This window comes from Tachysurus vachellii, chromosome 6, assembly GCF_030014155.1.
Source record: "Tachysurus vachellii isolate PV-2020 chromosome 6, HZAU_Pvac_v1, whole genome shotgun sequence".
Classification (NCBI taxonomy): domain Eukaryota; kingdom Metazoa; phylum Chordata; class Actinopteri; order Siluriformes; family Bagridae; genus Tachysurus; species Tachysurus vachellii.
The window spans coordinates 27,171,564-27,192,303 of record NC_083465.1 but is presented as its reverse complement, the minus strand read 5'-3'; the positions used below and the strand labels follow the sequence as shown (position 1 = coordinate 27,192,303).

Here is a 20,740-nt window from a genome sequence, read left to right as displayed (position 1 = left end):
GCTATAAGTAAGAGTCTGTTGGGATATTTACATAATGTTTTTACGTACATTTCTGTTGCAAATCATTCTAAGTATTTTAAAGGACTACACTAAGCAGTTTGGAACCACAAGTTTGTGGAATATATTGGATGTGCTGAGAAAATATTTTATTGTTTTCTAATTCTGATAAACTTACAGTAAGATAGTATTACCCTGTTTTTTTTTTTGGCACACACATGACCAGAACGTGAGCATCTTATTATGGTGGCCTTGTGTGAACCTCACCATGAGAACACACACCTTTAGTGGTGAGTGATATACAGTAGGAGTGAAAAGCAACAGCTAATTCTGTGCATTAAATAAGCAACAAAAAATTGTCAAAGAGAGAAAATGAAATGAGAGGGAAATGTTTATTCTGAATTTCCCATCCAGCAGCTAAGCATCACCCAGTAAAAAGTATTATACTGATTCAATCACAAGTAATTACTCCTAGTGTCAGGACTCTTTCCTCTGGTGTCTTTTGCTTTGGATTTTTGTTTTGTATGTGAGATGGGTCCGCATTTTTTCCGGTGAGGGTCGTCGCTCCACTTCCGGTATTCCGCGGGGGGCGCCGCCTCACTTCCTGGTTTCGGTCCATGTCAACAGCCCGAGATTGTTTTTGTTTTTCTCTGTGTCCTGCCACATTGCCCCGCACCTGTCTGGTGTTGGACGTCGCTCCACCTTCTGGTTTTCCCGTGGAGGACGCCGCCCCACTTCCTTTCTGCGGGGGGTGTTGCAGGCCCGTATGTTTTACCCTAGGGGAATTTTGTTTATTTATTTATTTTTTTTGGCCCGTGGTGAAGGATTTTTCCTGCCCTCCCCTCCTTTTTGGTTTTCTGGGCTCGTGTAGGGGAGTTGTGATCGGTCCTTCAGCTCGGCTGTGGACGTCGCTCGACCCATCAGCTCGACTGTGGACGTCGCTCGGCCTGTAAGCTCGGCTGTGGACGTCGCTAGGCCTGTCAGCTCTGCTGTGGATGTCGATCGACCTGTCAGCTCGGCTGTGGACGTTGCTTGGCCCTTCAGCTCGGCTGTGGACCTTGCTCGGCCCTCTCTGGCTGCGTCGCCATGTGCCTTGCTTCCCCACCTGCCTCGCCGTGTGCCTTGCTCCCCCCACCTGCCTCGCCATGTGCCTTGCTCCCCCCACCTGCCTCGCCGTGTGCCTGGCTCCCCCCACCTGCCTCGCCGTGTGCCTTGCTCCCCCCACCTGCCTCGCCATGTGCCTTGCTCCCCCCACCTGCCTCGCCATGTGCCTTGCTCCCCCACCTGCCTCGCTGTGTGCCTGGCTCCCCCCACTTGCCTCGCCGTGTGCCTTGCTCCCCCCTCCTGGACCCCATCGGGACTGTCAAGACGGATCGGCGCATCAGAAGCCACGCCTCGAGGGGATACTGTCAGGACTCAGCCCGGACTTTGGCCATGTGTGTTTGTTTTTGTTCCCTGTCACATGCCTGCCCCGCCCTTGTTTACTCCTCCCTGTCTCTGCACACCTGTTCCTCATGTGTTTATTGTCTTCTCTATTTAACTGTGCCGCGTTGCCTTGAGCAGTGCGGAATCCTCTGGTGTCTTTGGTTGTTGTCTGATGTCGTGTCTGTGTCTTTGTTTCATGTTTTTAGTTATTAAAACCTGTTTATTTTTACGCTATCCTGCATTTGGGTCTGTTTTTACCCCGCTTTACTGACACCTAGCCACAAAAGGAGGTTAAACACAGAGGTAGATAGTCCTGGGCTTATTGGAACAGTGGCAAAAGCTAATCTGTCAATTTTCTGTACAGCGGCACAATAACAGGAAGCGTTTTTTTCCCCTGGTTGCAAACTCGGATCCTTTTGTTAGGCAGAAAATGTGTTTTTCACTGAGGGAACAGGTCTGATCTCAGACGTTCCTTTCTTTTCTGCACTGCTGCTGAATATGAGTCTTCATTCATATACTTTCATTCAGATGGTTTTCACATAAATGAAAAATGTTGGAGGTTTAATAGTTTGCCCTCTGACTTCATTACAGTACATGGCTTTTCACATTTGAACATCACCTTGGCTCTGAGCTATTAAGCCCTTTTGAATGTTCCAGCCAAAGAATAAAAGCTAAAGCGCTAATAGCAGAAATACTGTACCTGTGTCAGATCCATGATTCATTTTAAGAATGAAGCAGTGCTCAGCAGCAGCAGATAGGTCAAATTCATTCACAAGGGACTTGTGATACTTTTGTCCCTTGCAACATCTAGTTTCTGTGTTTGAAAAAAACAAATTGGATTTGTACAGTGCCTGCCTAAAGCTACACAAACCCTAACCTTACACATAAAGCTAACAAACCCTCTGTAAATGCTGGGGCAGAAATATTATTTTTATAAAGAGTTTGTTAACTCAATTTTCTGTATTTAATCAGTGTGAATTACCATAAAATTGAAATACAGTGTAATTGAATGCGCATTTCGAGGTAAAATGCATCATTATGTTTTGGAAGTTAAAGTTGTGATTATTCGTTTTTAAGTTCAAAAGACTTTAAAGTGAACTTACAGGAGATGATGCAAGAATCTCTAGTCATAGCAAGCAGCCAAAGAAGTATTTTGTTTGTAAATGTAAAAATATGTGTCCATAAAAGAATGAATGAATACCATTTTGTACTTGATCTATTTGGTAATTCTTTCATTTACATATAGTTCTCACTGTCTGTGAACCAGACGTCCAAAAGGAATAAACAGCTGTGTTAAAGAACCGACCTGTGTCTGTGCTGTTGTGGAAAGAGGGACACTCTCTAAACAAAGTGGGTGGCTGTGGTGGTTAAGGCTCTGGGTTCTTGGTTGGAAGGACAAGGATCAAACCCCAACAAGTTGTCTAGTTGGTATTGTTGGGCCCCTGAGCAAGGCCCTTAACTTTCTCTGCTCCAAGGATGTTGAAAGCAGTGTATATACTGTAGAATCACTGGACTATTCACTTGTTCAATTTCTTTCACATTATTGAGCTTGTGAGGTAATAGCCATTAGAATAGACTACATATATTCTGTTTTTATCTACAACAGACTCTTTAGAACATTCTATAAGCTTCACTTATACACTGTTAAAAATTGTCCCGTTAAAAAACAGTAAGTAACTGGCAGCACGGTTGCCAGCAAGTTACTGTTAAAATAACAGTGTCTTGCTGTTGTTGAAATTTACAGTTTGTTACTGTTTTTATAAATACAGCATAAAGCTGTTATTTTCTACAATAACAGTAAATTACTGTCAAAAGCATTAGCAGTTAATTAATGTTTATTTGCACTTTGTCAATTTGTTATTATACTGAGAAATGGACTTAAGAAAAAAATGTTTTATACAATGTACAAATATAGCCTTTGAAACATTAAAAATTTAACACAATGCAGTGTAACTTCAAAACATGCTTTATTAAAACTTTTATTAAATATTTAAATATTAAATATTTTATTAAAACAAAATATTCTCAAAATTAGTGGCTGATGCAAGTGTAAAGACTAAAACGTAAGCTTCAGAATAAACATTTGTTTCACTGAATAAACAAAACATTAATATATTATTAGAAAAAAATAAATGAGTGACTCAGAGAAATACTGAGTGAATTTGAATTACTGAATGAAGAAAGAATTCAATGAAGAATGGAACAAGAATGAACACCTGAAAAAAATTGTGCGACTTTCACACTAAAAGCATGTTTTTGTTGTGTGGGAAGTGTATGTGTAAGTTGTGTGTGGTATGTTAGTGAATCAGTGGGTTCACATATGAAGTCCCATTCAAAGTCCATTAGCTTCTTAAGGAGACTGGCAACCCGAGTATTGCATGATTTCTTTTTGTGAGCGACCTTCCCTGTCCGCTTTGATAGGACTTGTCCACCCTTGGTGCCTTTTTCAGGATTTATGCCAATGAAGCACCTGAAAAAAATGCATACATTCAGAATTAGTATGGGTAAATGTTTACATAACGAGAATGTGTATTTAAATTTATATTTGAATTGAAGCATCTAACCTCTGAATAAATTCCAACGTGGATGCAGCCTCAGCTTGGTACTCCACATTGAAAATGTAGAAAGTCGAAAACACAGCAGTAAGTCCAGACAGTAAACTTGGCTGAATGCCCTCTCAGATTATTTGCCCCTCAAAGATAATCATCCATTTATTAATGCAGCTTCCTGGTTTTTCATCTAAAACATTCCAAAGAAAAAACAATGTCAGGCAGTCACATAACATATTCATTTCTATAAATGCAAGAGAAACTGAAATCATTTTACCTAGTCACAGAGCCCTGTTCTGATAACATAACAAATGCATTTCAAAATGCTGATTGTGGACTGGTCTGGACAGACACAGAAGTCAACATGTGAACATACTGTGTATTGTGAAATTGTTGCTGCAATTTTTATGATTTATTTAACTCAATATCTTTGCTCAATAGTTGAGGGTAAAATAATGTAATTAATTAGTCACCCTTACTTTCAAAGAGTTTTTTATTTTCAAAATTAAGCTTTTTTTAATATTCTTTCATCATTTCTGTTCATCCATTAAATGTCCAGTCAAATCCAGGGTAAATAGAAACACAAACACACTAGCCGGACAGACGAGAACAAACCTCATTGGTTCTCATGTCAAACAAGCATTTGCTCTATACGTGCTTAACATTTATACATGAATAAACAAAATTAAATCCATACATTTACAATAAATGTATTAACTTTTTGAAGCATCAAACTTTTTTTTTGTTGTTGTTGTTTTTGGCTTTTCAATTGATGAATAAAAATCGATAAAAGAATTTTATTAATATTATTTGTTTTCCAAACATGAATAAAAGTCTTAAGCGCTTTGAACGACATGAGTGTGGGTAAAAGAAGGCAGAATATTTATTTTGTGTGAACTGTCCCTTTCAGTGTTGTATGAAAGCATTTACCATGTTTGCTGAAATACAGAAAAAACACTCTTTGTCGCTTATGCAATAAAATATACTATACTGTACATTCATACAGTTCTGTACATACTAAGGAGTATCAGTCGAGGAATTGCAGGTAGTTCAAGTGTCCTTTCTACATCAGCTGCAGTGGAAGATGCCTAAGACACAGTTGAGGACATAGAAAATACAATGATGACATAGAAAATACACTAACAATAATGCTTTGTATGCATTTAATTTTTAAAAGAGCATGTCTATTTCAGTTGTTAGGAAAATAATACCATGATAGAAAATAAACATCAACAACAACAAAACTTACATTTGCAAAAAGGATCAGCCCTTCCTGAGTCTCAGAGAAGTAAGAAGTTGGATGATGCAGAAGGAAAGCTCGATGTCTGGCCGCAGAGAAATGACTGCCCTGACATCTGCATTGGTGGGTTTGTTGCTGAAGAACTCCACAATGGCTCTTCCACACCTTTCCAAAGCAAGCTTAAGTGCACGCAAAACTTTGATAAGAAACAAGTTAGGGGTATTGCTCTGAATCCTCATGTGCTTCACATAGGCCACTGGAGTAGTGCATTGCTGCCCACATAACTGACAAGCAAACATGCTGACAAGTCAAAATGGACAGTGTTTGGGCAAGAAAAAAATTAACTAAAAAAATCTCAACAACAAAAATATCTCCACCGAAATAAAAAGTCCATTAGCCTACTATACAGGGCAAAGTAACATTACAATACAAACAAAAAAAATTAACCAGAATTATTCTTACTGAGTAATCTATCCCGTATAAAGCTAACTTGGAACGAAGCAATCCAAAATACAGCCAACTTTAAAGAAACAAAACAGCAACACTAGTAAAGAAAAACTCTCCTCAGAATACAATTATGTACAAATTAGAACAAGCTTACCCAAATTTGCAAGAACAACATTATCGAAATCAACTAAAATTAGCAAACGAGATGATGATAATTTCAGCGTTACAGATACATCAGTATTACTTCGTTGCTATGGTGTTAAAGGCTTACTTTGCAGTTGGCACATTGACTGGTTTAGCACTGAAATGGATGTATAAAACAATTACAACCTAAGCATCCACAATTTTTACAGTTATTTGCAATTGCAAACGTGTATTTTGTGTAAGTTAAAAGGAGCAAGGCAAAGGTGCACTCACCTGTTAAATCATAGGATGAAGACGGATGAAAATCCACATGTGCTCGCTGCAGATTTCTGTTCCCAAAATACTGTTAAGTGCTGTTTTCTTGCCTTCGTGCAATAAATACGGTAACGTGCTGTTAAATTTTGTCTACGTCATTTCACCAACCGTAAAAAAACACTAATGCGCTGATTTTGAACATAACAATATTATACTGTTAAAAATTTGCTGTAAATTAACAGCAATTTTTAAGAGTGTATTGTAGCACACCCATCTGTACCACTGTAAACTCAAGTACATACAGTATGAACGAACTCCTTGTAAATCATGTAGAGCGATCAGCAACAGCCTCAGGAGCCTCAGTAGTGCAGTGATCGTTTAAATGAACAGGACAGAATGCTCTGGTAAAAGGTTAGGCTATGATTAAAAAGTCACAATTAGATGGAAATTTTAAATTTACAGTAGGCCGTTAAATCTGAGGCTAATTAAACATTGGTACCCTGCAAACTGTCAAATTGAACTCCTGGCATAAGCCACTATTAGTGTAGAGCAGGTTAATTGCTTTACAAACGAGGTTTGGCCATACAGAGAAAGTGGAATAGGGATCTTTTTAAACAAGAAAGATTATATACTGTAATAGAATTCAGGAAGACGATGTGCCAAAATGTGGCCTTTGAGCTGTTTGTTGAGGAAGAAATTGAAATCAGCAAAACACAATTATTTTAGTTACAGAAAGTTGTGGTTGATTAAAACCAGTTAAATCTTGACTACTTACACTATTAGGGAAATTTTCATGGAAAAAATGATTCTATGTACAGAAACGTGATCAAACTATAGAAACATTCAAACACAATTTGAGTTAGGTGACATTTATCCTCTGACATCTAGACAAAAACTTTGATGACTTTGATGATGGCTATGACATGATATCATCGCTCGAAATCTATAATATGGAAGCATGAAGCTTAGACATAACCAGAGTACAGCTGACTTAATGTGAACTTTATCAGGGCTGCAGGGGAAATTGATTTGTTCACACACACACACACACACACACACACACACACACACACACACACACACACACACACACAAACACACGCATGTGGTTTAACTTGGGAGCAAATGTTGTGCTTGTTGTCTTTGTCAGTGTGCGGTTTGCAGGTGGAGTGTGTTCTGCTGATGTAGAAATGTTCAGCTCTGCCTTTTCCCTACAGTTCCCTCTTCAGCTTCTTTTCTTATCTCTCATAGTTAACGCCCCTGATCCTCAGATCCTCTTTCTCCTCACTGAGCTGCTCTTCTACTGTCCCACCTTTCTTCTTTTGTATCTCTAGATGCTTCGATTTCCTTTTTGCCTCAGTGCCTCTTATGTTGCTCACTCTGTCTTATCCCTTAAGGTTTTCAGTCCTGAGACGGAGACGTGACGAGACGCTAAAGGATGCGTCTTCGTCTTTCTGTCCTTTCTCACTTGCTCATTGTTTCACCTCACACATCAGTAAATACAGTCTCTGGTGATAAACTTGCTGCCATTCATATGATTAGCACTTCATGAAGAGAAGCAGCTGATGTGTGCAGCCAAGCAAACAGGGACAAAATAGAGAGAGAGAGAGAGAGAGAGAGAGAGAGAGAGAGAGAGAGAGAGAGAGATGCTCTGATGGTGAAAAAAATGACATGGCAGGATGGAGATTGATGGTGCTGTTTTAGACATCTCAAGAGAGGTGAAAAGAATGCAAAAAACACACACACACACACACACACACACGCTCACACACACAAAAGCATACATTCTCTCTCTACATTTTAGTATTGGTAGAAGGAGGGCGAGGAAAAGAGTCACCCACAGCACTGTGAGACATTGTGTGTGTGTGTGTGTGTGTGTGTGTGTGTGTGTGTGTGTGTGTGTGTGTGTGTGTGTGTGTGTGTGTGTGTGTGTGGTGTGTGTATGCGTGTATTTCTTTTTGTGGGAAAATTCAGATCATTACATTGAAAGACAAAAAACAGCCTCAAGCTATCCTAAAAATCATCACCTTTAAATAATAAAAATTTAATTATTTGCAAATTGTTATATAAGAGGAGTAAAAAAAAACTTTAGAATGTGTTGTTAAAGGAAATAATTACATGTGCCAAAGTATTTAATGTCTGATTAAATGAAATTATTTTCAGCTGTGTACCTTTTATTCCTTTCACTCCTACACAAAATTTTATGAATAGAATACACAGTATGAAGAATAAAAGTAAGACGTTATTTTTAGTTTAATTTTTTTAATGAAGGCCTACTTATTCAGGAAACACTTCAACTACCACTTCTTTCCTTATCTTTCGCATTTAAAAAAAAAACAAAACAAAAAAAAACACCTTTGACGCTTTTTCATTGTAACTTTGAACAAATGTTTTAAACTCATGGTATCTTAAGTATGTAACTTAGTGAGCCAGCATTAATGTATTCAATGTTAGAGATTTAAGCACTTATGTACGTCGCTCTGGATAAGGGCGTCTGCCAAATGCTGTAAATGTAAATGTAAATGTAGCGAAATAGTGGTTGGCATGTTTGCCTCTAAGATTGGGTGTTTGATTCCTGACTCATCCTTCTTTGAGCAGAGTTTACAAGTTCTCCCCATGTTTTAGAGGCTTTCTTTCTGGCTTTCTGGTTCTCCTTCAGTCCAATGATATGCATTGATTGGCATCTCAAATTGTCCAAAATGTGTGAGCGTGTATGTGATGAGTTTGTTCAACACTCCCCACCTTGTGCCACACCAAGTCACTTGTGGTAGACTTTAGGCGATTCAGAAACTGGATGGATGGGTGGATGGCTGGATGGATTTTTTTTTGTTAAGCTTAGTAAAAATTTCAGATTTAGTAAAAATCATTTCACGATCTAAAAACATATGATATATTTGTACACATATATCACATATATCTGCTTATCTGTTTAAAACGCTGCTTAAAACTACATTATAAAGCTACAAGTCATCTCAGTAAAACAAGCAGGAGATGTGGTTCAGTCTGCTCTGTACATCAGCAGGTAATGTTTTCCTGCTGTCCAGTCCGGCTGCCCCAAATCATTTCTTCCAAATCTTTCATGTCATATACAGCAGTTAATTACACACACCAGCAGATGTGTAATGATTCTGAGTCCAGCTGTTAACACCAGTCTAGCTGCTGAGGCTAAACCAGAACAGAGTAATTGATTGTGTTCCCAGCAATCAGACCTCATCCTGATTCTTAATCCTTTTCAGTCCATTTAAAAATGTGTTTCAAAAAGTATTCTAACCTCTATTTTTGCACAAATTAACAGCATAATTACTTAGCCAGCAGGGTCATGATGTCATAAAAGACATAAAAGAGGAAGAAGAAATCCTGCTGATTAGAGCAATAGGAGCTGCTCACTGGCCATTAGATGATTTATTTTGTCTGTAGCCAGCATTTATTTAAATAACTTGTATATAAACCTTGATTATCAAATGGTATTAATGCTTTTTAATTGTGGGATTAAAATGTAAATTTATAATGCAATACTTCCAGTCATGATACGGCACAGATATTTATTTATTTATTTATTTATTTATTTATTTATTTATCTTTCCACCAATCCATTTATTCATTCATCCATCCATTCATTCATTCATTCATTCATCCATCCATCCATTTCTCTTCAGCAAATGCTTTAGACTTCTTCAGGTGTGAGGTTGGATTGTTTACCCCAGGACACACACACACACACACACACACACACACACACACACATACACACACACACACACACACACACACACATTCAGACATTTGTTTACACATGGGGCAATTTACATGACCAAATTTACTTCCAGCCATATTATTGTAATGAGGGAGGAAACCGGAAGACCCCTGAAGTATTAGATATGCATGAATGAATGACATTCACTCAGACAATCACTCTGGACCCCTCACGTCCAGCACACACTCTTCGAACTGTTGCCATCTGTTCGACGTTACGGAGCCCTGGGCACCAGAACGACCAGACATAGGAACAGTTTCTTTCCTCAGGCAATCCATCTGATGAACACTTGACATACACAGATCACACAACTCTATTCTTACATTATTTACTTAAAACACATACCTACTTATTTATATTTCAATTTGCACATTTATATTTCAATTTTCACATTTTTCCACTGTACATACAACTCTCTATATTATATATATATGTTCATGTCTTGTCGATTGAAATACTGGGCCAGTTGACGCCATTACTGGATAGTTTCAATATTTTTTTTCCTTTATGTAACATAAATATAGAAATACAACATGGAACCAGTAGTATGAACTTTTATCATAACATAAAATGAATAAGATTTAATAGTCTGTCACAACTTTCTTAAAAAATATTTTTTATGATTGATTGATTGATTGATTGATTGATTGGTTGGTTGGTTGGTTGGTTGATTGGCTGATTGTGACATGAATTATTAATATTAATACGCTATATAATAATTGTATTATAATGCATTATTATAACAGTCCATACTGAGGGACTTGTATATGAGTAATGATTAATACGATCACAGAGTAAATGGTATAAAGAATCTTAAGTTAAGTAATGGTCCAAAGACATGCATGGTAGGTTGATCTCTGGAAAATTGTCCGTAGTGTGTGATTGCGTGAGTGAATGAGAGTGTGTGTGTGCCCTGCGATGGGTTGGCACTCCGTCCAGGGTGTATCCTGCCTTGATAAGCGGTAAGTTCGGATAAGCGGTAGAAGATGAATGAATGAATGAAAGTTAAGTAATGCTGTAAAAAAAAAAAATGGCACGCATGCTCAGTACAGAGCGGAGAAAATAGTCTGCGCGTGCGCAGTGGTTGAACTGACGCAGAGTACAACCCGGAAGTCTCGTCACTGTTGCGGAGTCACAATCTTTACTCGTTAGAGTCGTTTGACTGCATCTGAAATTCGTGACTTTGTAAGTTCTGGAAGCACATTTTGTTAAAATTGCTTGTTAATGAACGTTTTAGTATTGTCGCCTGCTCTGAATGTTTATTATCAGTAGTGTAAGACTTTGGTCAAGGTGTCATTTATTTGTCGAATTGCTTTACATTTGCAAATTTTATTCGAGATTGCAGTCAAAAATGCAGATAAGTAGTAGTAATAGAGAGGAATCGGGAAATAAACATGAAGGAAATGATTTAAAGGTGGAACCATTAGTTAGGAACAATAGGAACAATGGTGATCATTGATTGGTCAGTGGGAACAATGGTGGTCATTGATTGGTCAATGGGAGCAATGGTGATTATTGATTGGTCAATAGAAACAATGATGATCACTGATTGGTCAGTGGGAACAATGGTGATCACTGATTGGTCAATGGGAAAAATGGTGCTCATTGATTGTAAGAAAGTAATCAACAACAGAGTGAATACATGTGGCCCAGTTTGATATGGTTAAGTACTGCTTTATTCCTCATTACTGCACAGCAGGTTGAGTGTTTTAACTATTTAGGAATGTTGTCATACTTTCTGTTTATTTATAGATTTATTTCTTCTTTTTGAAATTATTTCCCGGTCAAAATCTATCATTAACCATATATGTTAATGGAGTTGTAGTCAGAAGCCCGATTTTAGATTTTATTTATCTGTACATAATGTAAAGGCAAAATGTTTTTTTGTGTGCATATTTCAGATATTTCCACAGGCGATCATTCCACAGTCACCTGAAGTCTTCAAATGATGTTTACACACCTACTTCTTCCTGAGGTACTTAAATTAGCACTTGTGTTGCCTTGTGATTGTCTGTTTGTGCTTTTCTTACTATATTATTTCCCCCAAAAATTTTAATGACTGCTGGTTTTCTAGGTCATTGACCCACTGAAACGTTATTCGGATTTATTTTTTAATAGAGAAGTACTTGTACAAAGTCTCTGGTTCAAGCATCTGTCAAACACCATAAATGAAAAATCTACTGGAAAGTCTTCCTTTAAGAGTGGAGGTTATTACAACAAAAAAGTAGATGAAATCTGGAATTAGATGTTCAGTCATTTGTATTTATTCTTTTATAATAAGTTGTATTTTATTTAAAGTATTTTATTTATTCTTTTATAGCGAATAGAGAAATAGGTGACATGTGCTTCTGTTATTTAAGTTAAAACTTTATTTCACTGATATAGGTTCAGTATTTGTCTCTTGTCCTGATTTCTTGACTGATTTTCCATACTCATGAGTCATTTTCATGTTCAAAGTAAATCTCTTTACTTTTAGTTCCCTCCTATTCATTTGTCTTTCGCTCTCCAGTCTTATTTTAGTTTTAAGGACTGTCTCTGTTAGCATAGCTGTCTAAAATGACCAAACTTAAGAAAAGGGTGTCTTTGGGAACTTGGTGTCTTTAATAAATAATGTAAAAATCTAGCATTTGACCATTTAAAAGCATTTACTCATATACCTGTAGCCAGGAGGCTTGAGAGTGCAGAAACTGGGCATGCTATCAATCACAGTCACGCTAGGCAGTCATGGGTTGTCTGAGCTCATGCAGGAGGACAGCGTGAATAGAACGTTCCTAAATAATATCAATGAGCAGCAGTGCGGAAAGATACAGCTGGCTGGCTTCACATGTCTCTGAGTAAGCACTTTATATCATCTGCCCTCCTGGGGTTGTTACCTGTTGTATGATAGGGCAGACCGAGGGGTGGGAATTACTCATTTTCTTAAACTAAATAGTAATAAAACAGAATTTCTCATTATAGGCACAAAATCTGTGCTTAACAAATTTTCAAATTTTCTTATTTCCATTGATGAATCTCTCATAGCTCCCTTATCTCAGGTTAAGAGTCTTGGTGTCATCTTTGATAGTACCTTTTCTTTCACCTCTCATGTAAATAATGTTACTCGGGCTGTATACTTTCACCTTCGAAATATCAATAGGCTTCGCTCCTTTCTCACGACCCAATCAAACGCCACTCTTGTTCACAGTCTAGTAACCTCCCGGCTTATTGGGCTTCCTCACAAAACCCTTCATAAGCTGCAACTTGTTCAAAATTCTTCTGCCCGTATTATTACTCGTACTTCCTCTATCCATCATATTATACCTGTTCTGGAACAGCTTCACTGGCTTCCCATTATTTTTCGTATTAAGTATAAAATTCTTCTTCTAACATTTAAAGCTATCCACAATCTTGCACCTTCATATCTTCTTGATCTTCTTCATACTCCAAAACCAACTCGTACTCTTAGATCTTCTTCTTCCACTCATTTCATTGTTCCCTCTGTCCGTCTTGTAACTATGGGGAATAGAGCTTTCAGTTACTCCGCACCTCGGCTCTGGAACTCACTTCAATCTGAACTTCAATGTGAACGCAACTCGTACTCGCGTCCTCACTATTTTAGGAAGTTAAGAAACCTGTGCTTATGTTTTAGTTGACAATTTTTAGTGTACATGTGTAGAATGAGTGAAAGGAGAACATTGTGAGACACAGAAGAGGTGAGATACCTTACTATGTATAATAGCACCAAAATAAAAAATAAAAAAAACAGAAAATATGGTTAGTCAGTCAGGTCGTTTATAAGGTAAATGCAAATAGCCCCAGGGTTCAATAGAATCAAGTGAGTCTGAAGCCAGACCATCGCTGCAGGGGTTACACTTGGATTCACCACATGAAAACTCCTTCACAGTAGATACTACACAGTAATCTATTGACAGTAACAGATTCTTTTCTATTTTTTACTTAATAGAGAAAAATATCTGCCCGTTAGTATGCTGAAGCTTTCTTTTAGGTCATAATTTAACATTTTATAAAAGCATATTTGTTGTTGTAATAAGGGGTAGAGCTGTAAGTTGAAGGGTGAAAGTCTCCAGAACCTTTTGTTGTCTATTTGCTGTTTTTTTCCTCCCTTGTTCATCTCTCTCACCACATCTAATACAATTAATTGGCTATGAAGTGTCATTTAGAGCAAAGTTAACACGTAGTGAAATTATGCGGGACTACATACTTCAGGACCAGGCTTGTGAACCTGTGACATAAGTTATTACATGGCTTAGCTTGTTGATTAACTGTGAATAAATAAAAAAAAAAAAAAACATACACACACAATGCCATTAATTAGTAAATGAAAAGGTGTTGTCCTTGGCTAATTGCTGTGGTAGAAGAGGACTAAAACACTTCAGGTTGGACTTAAATTTCAATTTCCGGTTTGTTTTCTTCAGTAACAATTATTTTAGATCGATCTACCTAGAAATAATTTTATGTTCTACAATATTTCTATTCACTTCAAATCTGATTTGGTTATTTTTTAATGAGTAATACGTTGTATTAATGCTGTCTTCTAACATTTTTCCCTAGCTGTTCACCCCCAGAGAGGAATGTCATTGACCGGTTCTCTCTCATCATCATAGACAGATTCATGAAGAAATGGGCAAGGAGAGGGTAAGTCACTGCTGCGTGCACTGCGGAAAGAATTTTACTAAAAAGAGTCATCTCCAGCAGCATCAGCGCGTTCACACCGGAGAGAGACCCTACCGGTGCTTACAGTGCGGAAAAGATTTCAGTCAACAAATCAATCTGAAAACCCACCGGCGTATTCACACCGGAGAGAAGCCGTTTCGCTGTTCGTACTGTGGAAAGAGTTTTACTCAACGCTGTGATCTGCAGCGGCACCAGCTCATTCACACTGGAGAGAAACCATTTTACTGCTTGCAGTGTGGAAAGAGTTTCCGTAAACAAAGCAGTCTCAAAGAGCACCAGCTGATTCACACAGGAGAGAAGCCACATCACTGCTCGCTGTGTGGCAAGGGGTTCACTCGACATAGCCGTCTCCAGCACCATCAACTTGTTCATACCGGAGAGATGCCGTACAAATGCTCGCAGTGCGGAAAGGGCTTTATGAGCGGACACAACCTCAGGAGGCATCATCTTATTCACACCGGAGAGAAACCATTTTACTGCTTGCAGTGCGGGAAGAGTTTTACTCAGCAGAACGACCTCCAGCGCCATCAGCGCGTTCACACCGGAGAAAAACCATATTACTGCTCGCAGTGCGGGAAGAACTTCTTCCGGCACAGTCACCTCCGCCAGCATGAGCGCATCCATACCGGTGAGAAGCTGTACCGCTGCTCACAGTGCGGAAAGACTTTTACGTGCCAGAGTTCTCTCCAGCAACACAATCACATTCACACGGGAGTGAAGCCGCACCGGTGCTCACAGTGTGGAAAAGGTTTCATCAGCAGACACAACCTCAGAAGGCATCAGCTTGTGCACACAGGAGAGAGGCCATATTACTGTGAACTGTGCGGGAAGGGGTTTACGCAGCAGATTGATCTCCAGCGCCACCAGAACCTCCACACAGGAGAGAAGCCGTATTCCTGCATGCAGTGCGGGAAGAGTTTTAGTGACAAACGACATGTTAAAAGTCATTCATGCGTTCAGACAGACAATAAGACTTTTACTGCTGACAGTCTTGGAAATGCTTAACTTAATCAGATATGTTAAAAAAAGACAAGCGTATGATGGTTTACAGTCAAAAGTTTACTGACACCTGATGCCTACGTATGGTTCTTCTCCAAATGTTTGCCGTACTATTGTATAGAATGTCTCCTGCATTGTCCTAAATGATGTACTACACAATACGCACCTACATTATGTACTCTCCCATCTAGTGTATGATTGTTCGAAGGGTAGCATTTACTTAAATTGAAGTAAATGGGAGTAAAAGCTGTTGTGTTGATTGTCAAATGACACAAATCAAACACACATAACGCAGCACTGCTTACTTTGGCACAACACACATGGGCTAAATTACAAGACAGTCTGTAAGATGCACTGTCCATAAGCGTGTTGACCGCTGTCTTGATTATTTATTTATTTATTTATTTATTTATTTTTATTTTCTCGCCCAGCGTCTACCTGCACAAGTATGTGATTTGGGATGCAACAGCATTACAATTCAACTTCACTGGAACTAAGAGACCCAAACATTGTTCCAGCTTGACAATGCTGCTGTGCACCAAGCCCCTGAGCTCCATGAAGACATGGTGTAAAGGTTAAGGTTAGACTGGAAGAACTTGAGTGTCCTCTGACTAGAGCCCTGATTAAAACCCACTGAAAACCTTTGGGATGAATTGGAACTGGTGTGTCCTCACCCGACATTAGTGTCTGATCTCACGAACGAACATAAATCCCTAAACGAACATAAATCCCTACAAAACTAAATTCCAACATCTACACCCAGAAGGGTATAGACTGTTGTATCATTAATGCCAGTGTTTTCAGAATGGGATGTTCAATAATCAGGTGTCCACATACATATGGTCATATACGAAAAGGAATTAATTATTGCACTACTTTATAACAATCCTGTCTATGTCAGATGTGGGATGTGGCTGCCTAGTTGAGGATGTGGTAGCCTAGCGGGTAAGATCTTGGACTACCAATTGGAAGCTTGCAGGTTTGAACCCCAAGTCCATCCATCTGCCTCTGCTGGGCCCCTTTGTTCATTTGTATAAAAATGAGAGAAAAATGTAAGTTGTCTTATGACTTTGACCAACTTGGTTGAAATTAAGGTTTTACTTGTACTGTAAATGTATCCAGGTTAAAAGATTTATATTAATAGTATGGAGAATTAAGCAGTCATGTTCACAGTTCTGTAGTCGGTGTGTGCAATATATTTGATGGAACGATTTTCCGTTTTATTTTACCAATTTATTTAGGTTTACAATCCGTTGAGTAACGTTCGAGTTAAATGCCTAGCTCACATCCAGAAGTTGCAGCTAATTATATTTTGCACTTCAGCGTGAGCTCAGATACAGAAACCCAACCTTCCACTTTGTTGACTAGAATAACGGGTGTGTATAAAAACAGGTTCAGGTGAAAATACAGCAAAGGTGCTTCATATTTACACTCCACTATATTCACATTCCCGATTCTATTTTCAAAAGAGGGAACAAAGAAAATGTCACTTCACCGTCACTGCATGCTTTTAAATGGCAAAATGAAACAACGCCGCCTCTGAGATTTTGATGTGAAGGAGCAAATCAATGAACAAAGACTGAAATGTATGTAAATTCCATCATGACGTTTGGTCTAATGAAGTATTACTTAATGTGGTGTTCTACAGTACTTAATAATGATAATGTAATAGTATTTAACATAATAATGCATTACTAATGCTGCCATGCTTCTTTTTGTTTAATAGCAAATTATTTATACACTTTTGCAAGAATGTTAATGAGAAACATTTGTTACTCATTCCTATGGTACAATCTTACACTTTTATAGATTTTTGTTGTCAGTTTCTTTCTTTAGACATAACTGGCTAAATAAAACACCACACTGACACTATAATATCTCATACTGGGGATGTGGTAGCTTAGGGGTTAAGGCGTTTAAGGACTACAGCTCAGAAGGTTGTTAGATTGAGCCCCAGGTCCACCAAGCTACCATCACTGGGCCTCTGACCAAAGTCCCTCAAACATCAATTGCTCAAGCTGTATAAAATAAGATAAATGTATATTGCTTTGGATAAGGGCGTCTGCCAAATGCCATAAATGTAAACGGGAAATGTCATACAGATAGTGTTAATTACTGGGAATTGATGTAGACGTCACCAGTAATTAAGCAGTAGTTATTATACACGAGTTCTAGTTAGGAAGCAGTTCTGATATATACCTATTTGCTCCTACTACACAAACAGTAAAATGTTTGTTTGCTTGTGTTCCCCCTCTTTCCACATTTGTGTATGTGGTTTCTTTCTGTTGGTTCTCTTTTGTTTAAGCAGATTATAGAAAAATGTATAGTTGATTGAAATCTCTTAAAACTATGAGTTCTGAACAAGTTTAATTTATAACTTGAATTAAATTTCTTGCACTTTTGCGCATACCATTAGCTGAAACCAATTTCTGTACCCTTTTATTGTTTTACCATTAGCCTTAATTGCTGAATATCCTTGATTTTATTTTATCTAAAAAAAAGATCATTCAAATCTTTTTGGTCCTTAATTTCACTTTATAATAAAGTTTTGTACACAAGGTAATTGCTCTTGTATACTGTTTGTTTAGCCTTCCTACCATTGAGTAAAAGTTTGGGTTGTTCCCCTCTTAATCAAATGGGAGAAGCAATGCTGATGACTTACATTTTTATTCATCTGAATATAGTGAGTGAATAATGGAATTGCTACAGTCTTCAGTATCTGACTTGTAATTTGTAACTTGTAATAGTCAGCATTTGTAATAAAGTAACATTAATTAATTGAATATGAGAATTATCATTTAAAATGGTTTTGACAGCAACTTGATTGAAAATAGTATCTTGATCTGAATTTCGAGTTTCTTAGTATTCGGTTTGTTCCCTTTTTGTACTTTTATGATGTTTTGTGGGCTCCACAAATTTTGGATTCTGAATATCAAGCGATCGCACATAAGGAAAATCTGACTTTGGTAAAAGGTGTTAAAATGGTCGATATTAACATTTCCCAAATTGTTTATAATCTGATCCTTTTCTACTGAAGAAATATTTGTTTTTTCCAAGACAAGCAGAATTTTTAACAGGTACACTATCAATAACCATAAGAACAGGTGAATCTGTGAAGTACGGTATGTGTAAACCTCTAACATAGTGTCTAATATCTAACCTAGGGGGGAAAAAAACATTGAAAAACATCAATTCTCAGGAACTCAAGCAACATAAAGTTTAAAAGTAAATTTAAACAAACCCTAATTAAGTTTATCACATTGAATTGTATTGATTTGTAGCTGCTTTGAAATTAATTTTATATCCTGTGTCTTAAATACAGAATGTTCAGTTTTTATCTATAAGATTAGAAAATAATAAATATAAGTTATAAATATAAAATAAAAAAACAAGGCACTGTGATCCTCTGTAGATGGCCGTGATACATTTCACAGCAGATTTCGTTTGGATTGTCTGATTAGTGTAGTAGGAAATGACTAGAAGCTGCTGGGACCCAAAAAACCCTGTTCCAGTTCAACCAGTTCTAGCAGAGAAAGTGCTTCCAGCTCTATTTCATGCAATGAAATATTTCTGTATTTTCAAAATAGTATGGAAAATAATTTCTATAATCCAGCCATACGTTCAACCATTGATTGATTGAATAATTGATCATTTCATAACAAAATTCATGTTAACTAAATGTGAACTGCATATCCTGCATTAACATCCTTATCCATATATTGAATATCACATTTACATTTACAGCATTTGGCAGACACCCTTATCCAGAGAGACGTACATACAGTAAGTGCTTAAATCTCTATCATTGGATACATTAATGCTGGTTCGCTTCAAAGTTACAATGAAAAACTTATACAGTGATAACATATCACATGCATAATAAATAAAGAAGCAGTACTTTAACCCTGAATCACTTTATTTGTGTAACATAATAAGTTGAATAAATGTGTACAGTTCACAGCAGCAAAAATACAGCTGGAAAAAAGGGAAAACTGTCAGATGAACCTTTGAGTACTGACATTTGAGATTAAGAAAAAAGACAATAAATGAGTAAAATGAAAACATGTTGCATTGAAACAACATAAAAACATACATTTAAAGAAAAAATGCAAATATGAAAAAAAAGAAGATACAAATTATAGACAAAATATTTGAACAAAAAACATAATTGTCTCTTCGGCTTATAACAAGCAATAAATACGGACCTAAAGTTTAGTAATAGAAGTAATTAGCTGCATTAATAATTATGTTGAGGAAAGGTCGCTAAAAAGATGCCTCGTTTATCAAGCTGGATATGCTGTTTATTTGTAAATCATTTGTATGATCTTAGAATAGATTTGGTATTTTTGAAAATGTTGTATATCTGGAAATAAATGTATATCCTGAGTAATGTAATCCTCAAATGTTTCAACTTATTTTCACATATTATTTGACTTAACTCTTTCTCACAGAGGCTAAAAAAGGAATTGTTTTGTTGTGTCCATGTTCAGCATTGAATGTCTTTGTCATGCCTTATTCCACAGTGGTGGTTAATATAAAGCTCCTATGAAAGTAGACAGGCTTTAAGAAGTATGACATTTTTCTGCTCTTTGTGATGCTTGTTCATAACCATCTCTAATTTGAAGGTGTTATCTTCAACTAATAAAATTCTGTGTAAGGTTATCTACAGAGAAAAAAACACACGTTTCACATTGAAAGTCCTGACTCGATTTATCAGACTCACGGCCAGAAAATCATTCATTTGTTTATACTTTAAATGTCCTATAAGTCATAATCACACATGCTTTGGATATTAGCTAATTGTCATAATGACAGAAAATATAATACTGTGGCACAAAGGAAAGCATTTCAGATGATAAATATAAGGACTTCATATTTTAGTTAATTAGTTAGATAATTAGCTAGTTAGTTAGTTAGTCACTCAGTCAGTCAGTCAGTCCATCTATTTGGCATGTATTGTCCAAAAAGTGAAAAGATCTAGCATTGCAAACATTCTAACTACAAAAACAGATTTCTCAAAAGCAGAGGTGAGAGAAAAACAGAACATAATTTCCAAAGCTGAAAGGAAATAACATTTTGAAAAGGGTCATTAGGTAACAGGCTGAACAGGTTGAAAGATGAAGGCCTCTTGTGTCATAAATCAATGTTATTTTTCACTTGCAGGAGGCAAACCTGCCGATATTCTCAAGGATACCTGCTCCTTTTTTTAATCCCAGTATCTGTTCAGCAATCCAAACACAATCTCACCTCATTAAA

General features: G+C 37.3%; 1 protein-coding gene across 1 annotated transcript; it reads left to right on the top strand.

The window, feature by feature from the left end:
* Window positions 1-10,913: 10,913 nt before the first annotated feature.
* LOC132847670 (zinc finger protein 239-like) lies at window positions 10,914-17,969 on the top strand. The gene is made up of 3 exons (XM_060873171.1): window positions 10,914-10,996; window positions 11,713-11,786; window positions 14,363-17,969. Exon 3 carries the CDS (start codon window positions 14,432-14,434, stop codon window positions 15,488-15,490), a length of 1,059 nt encoding a protein of 352 aa, XP_060729154.1. The 5' UTR covers window positions 10,914-10,996; window positions 11,713-11,786; window positions 14,363-14,431; the 3' UTR covers window positions 15,491-17,969.
* The last annotated feature ends 2,771 nt before the right edge of the window (window positions 17,970-20,740 follow it).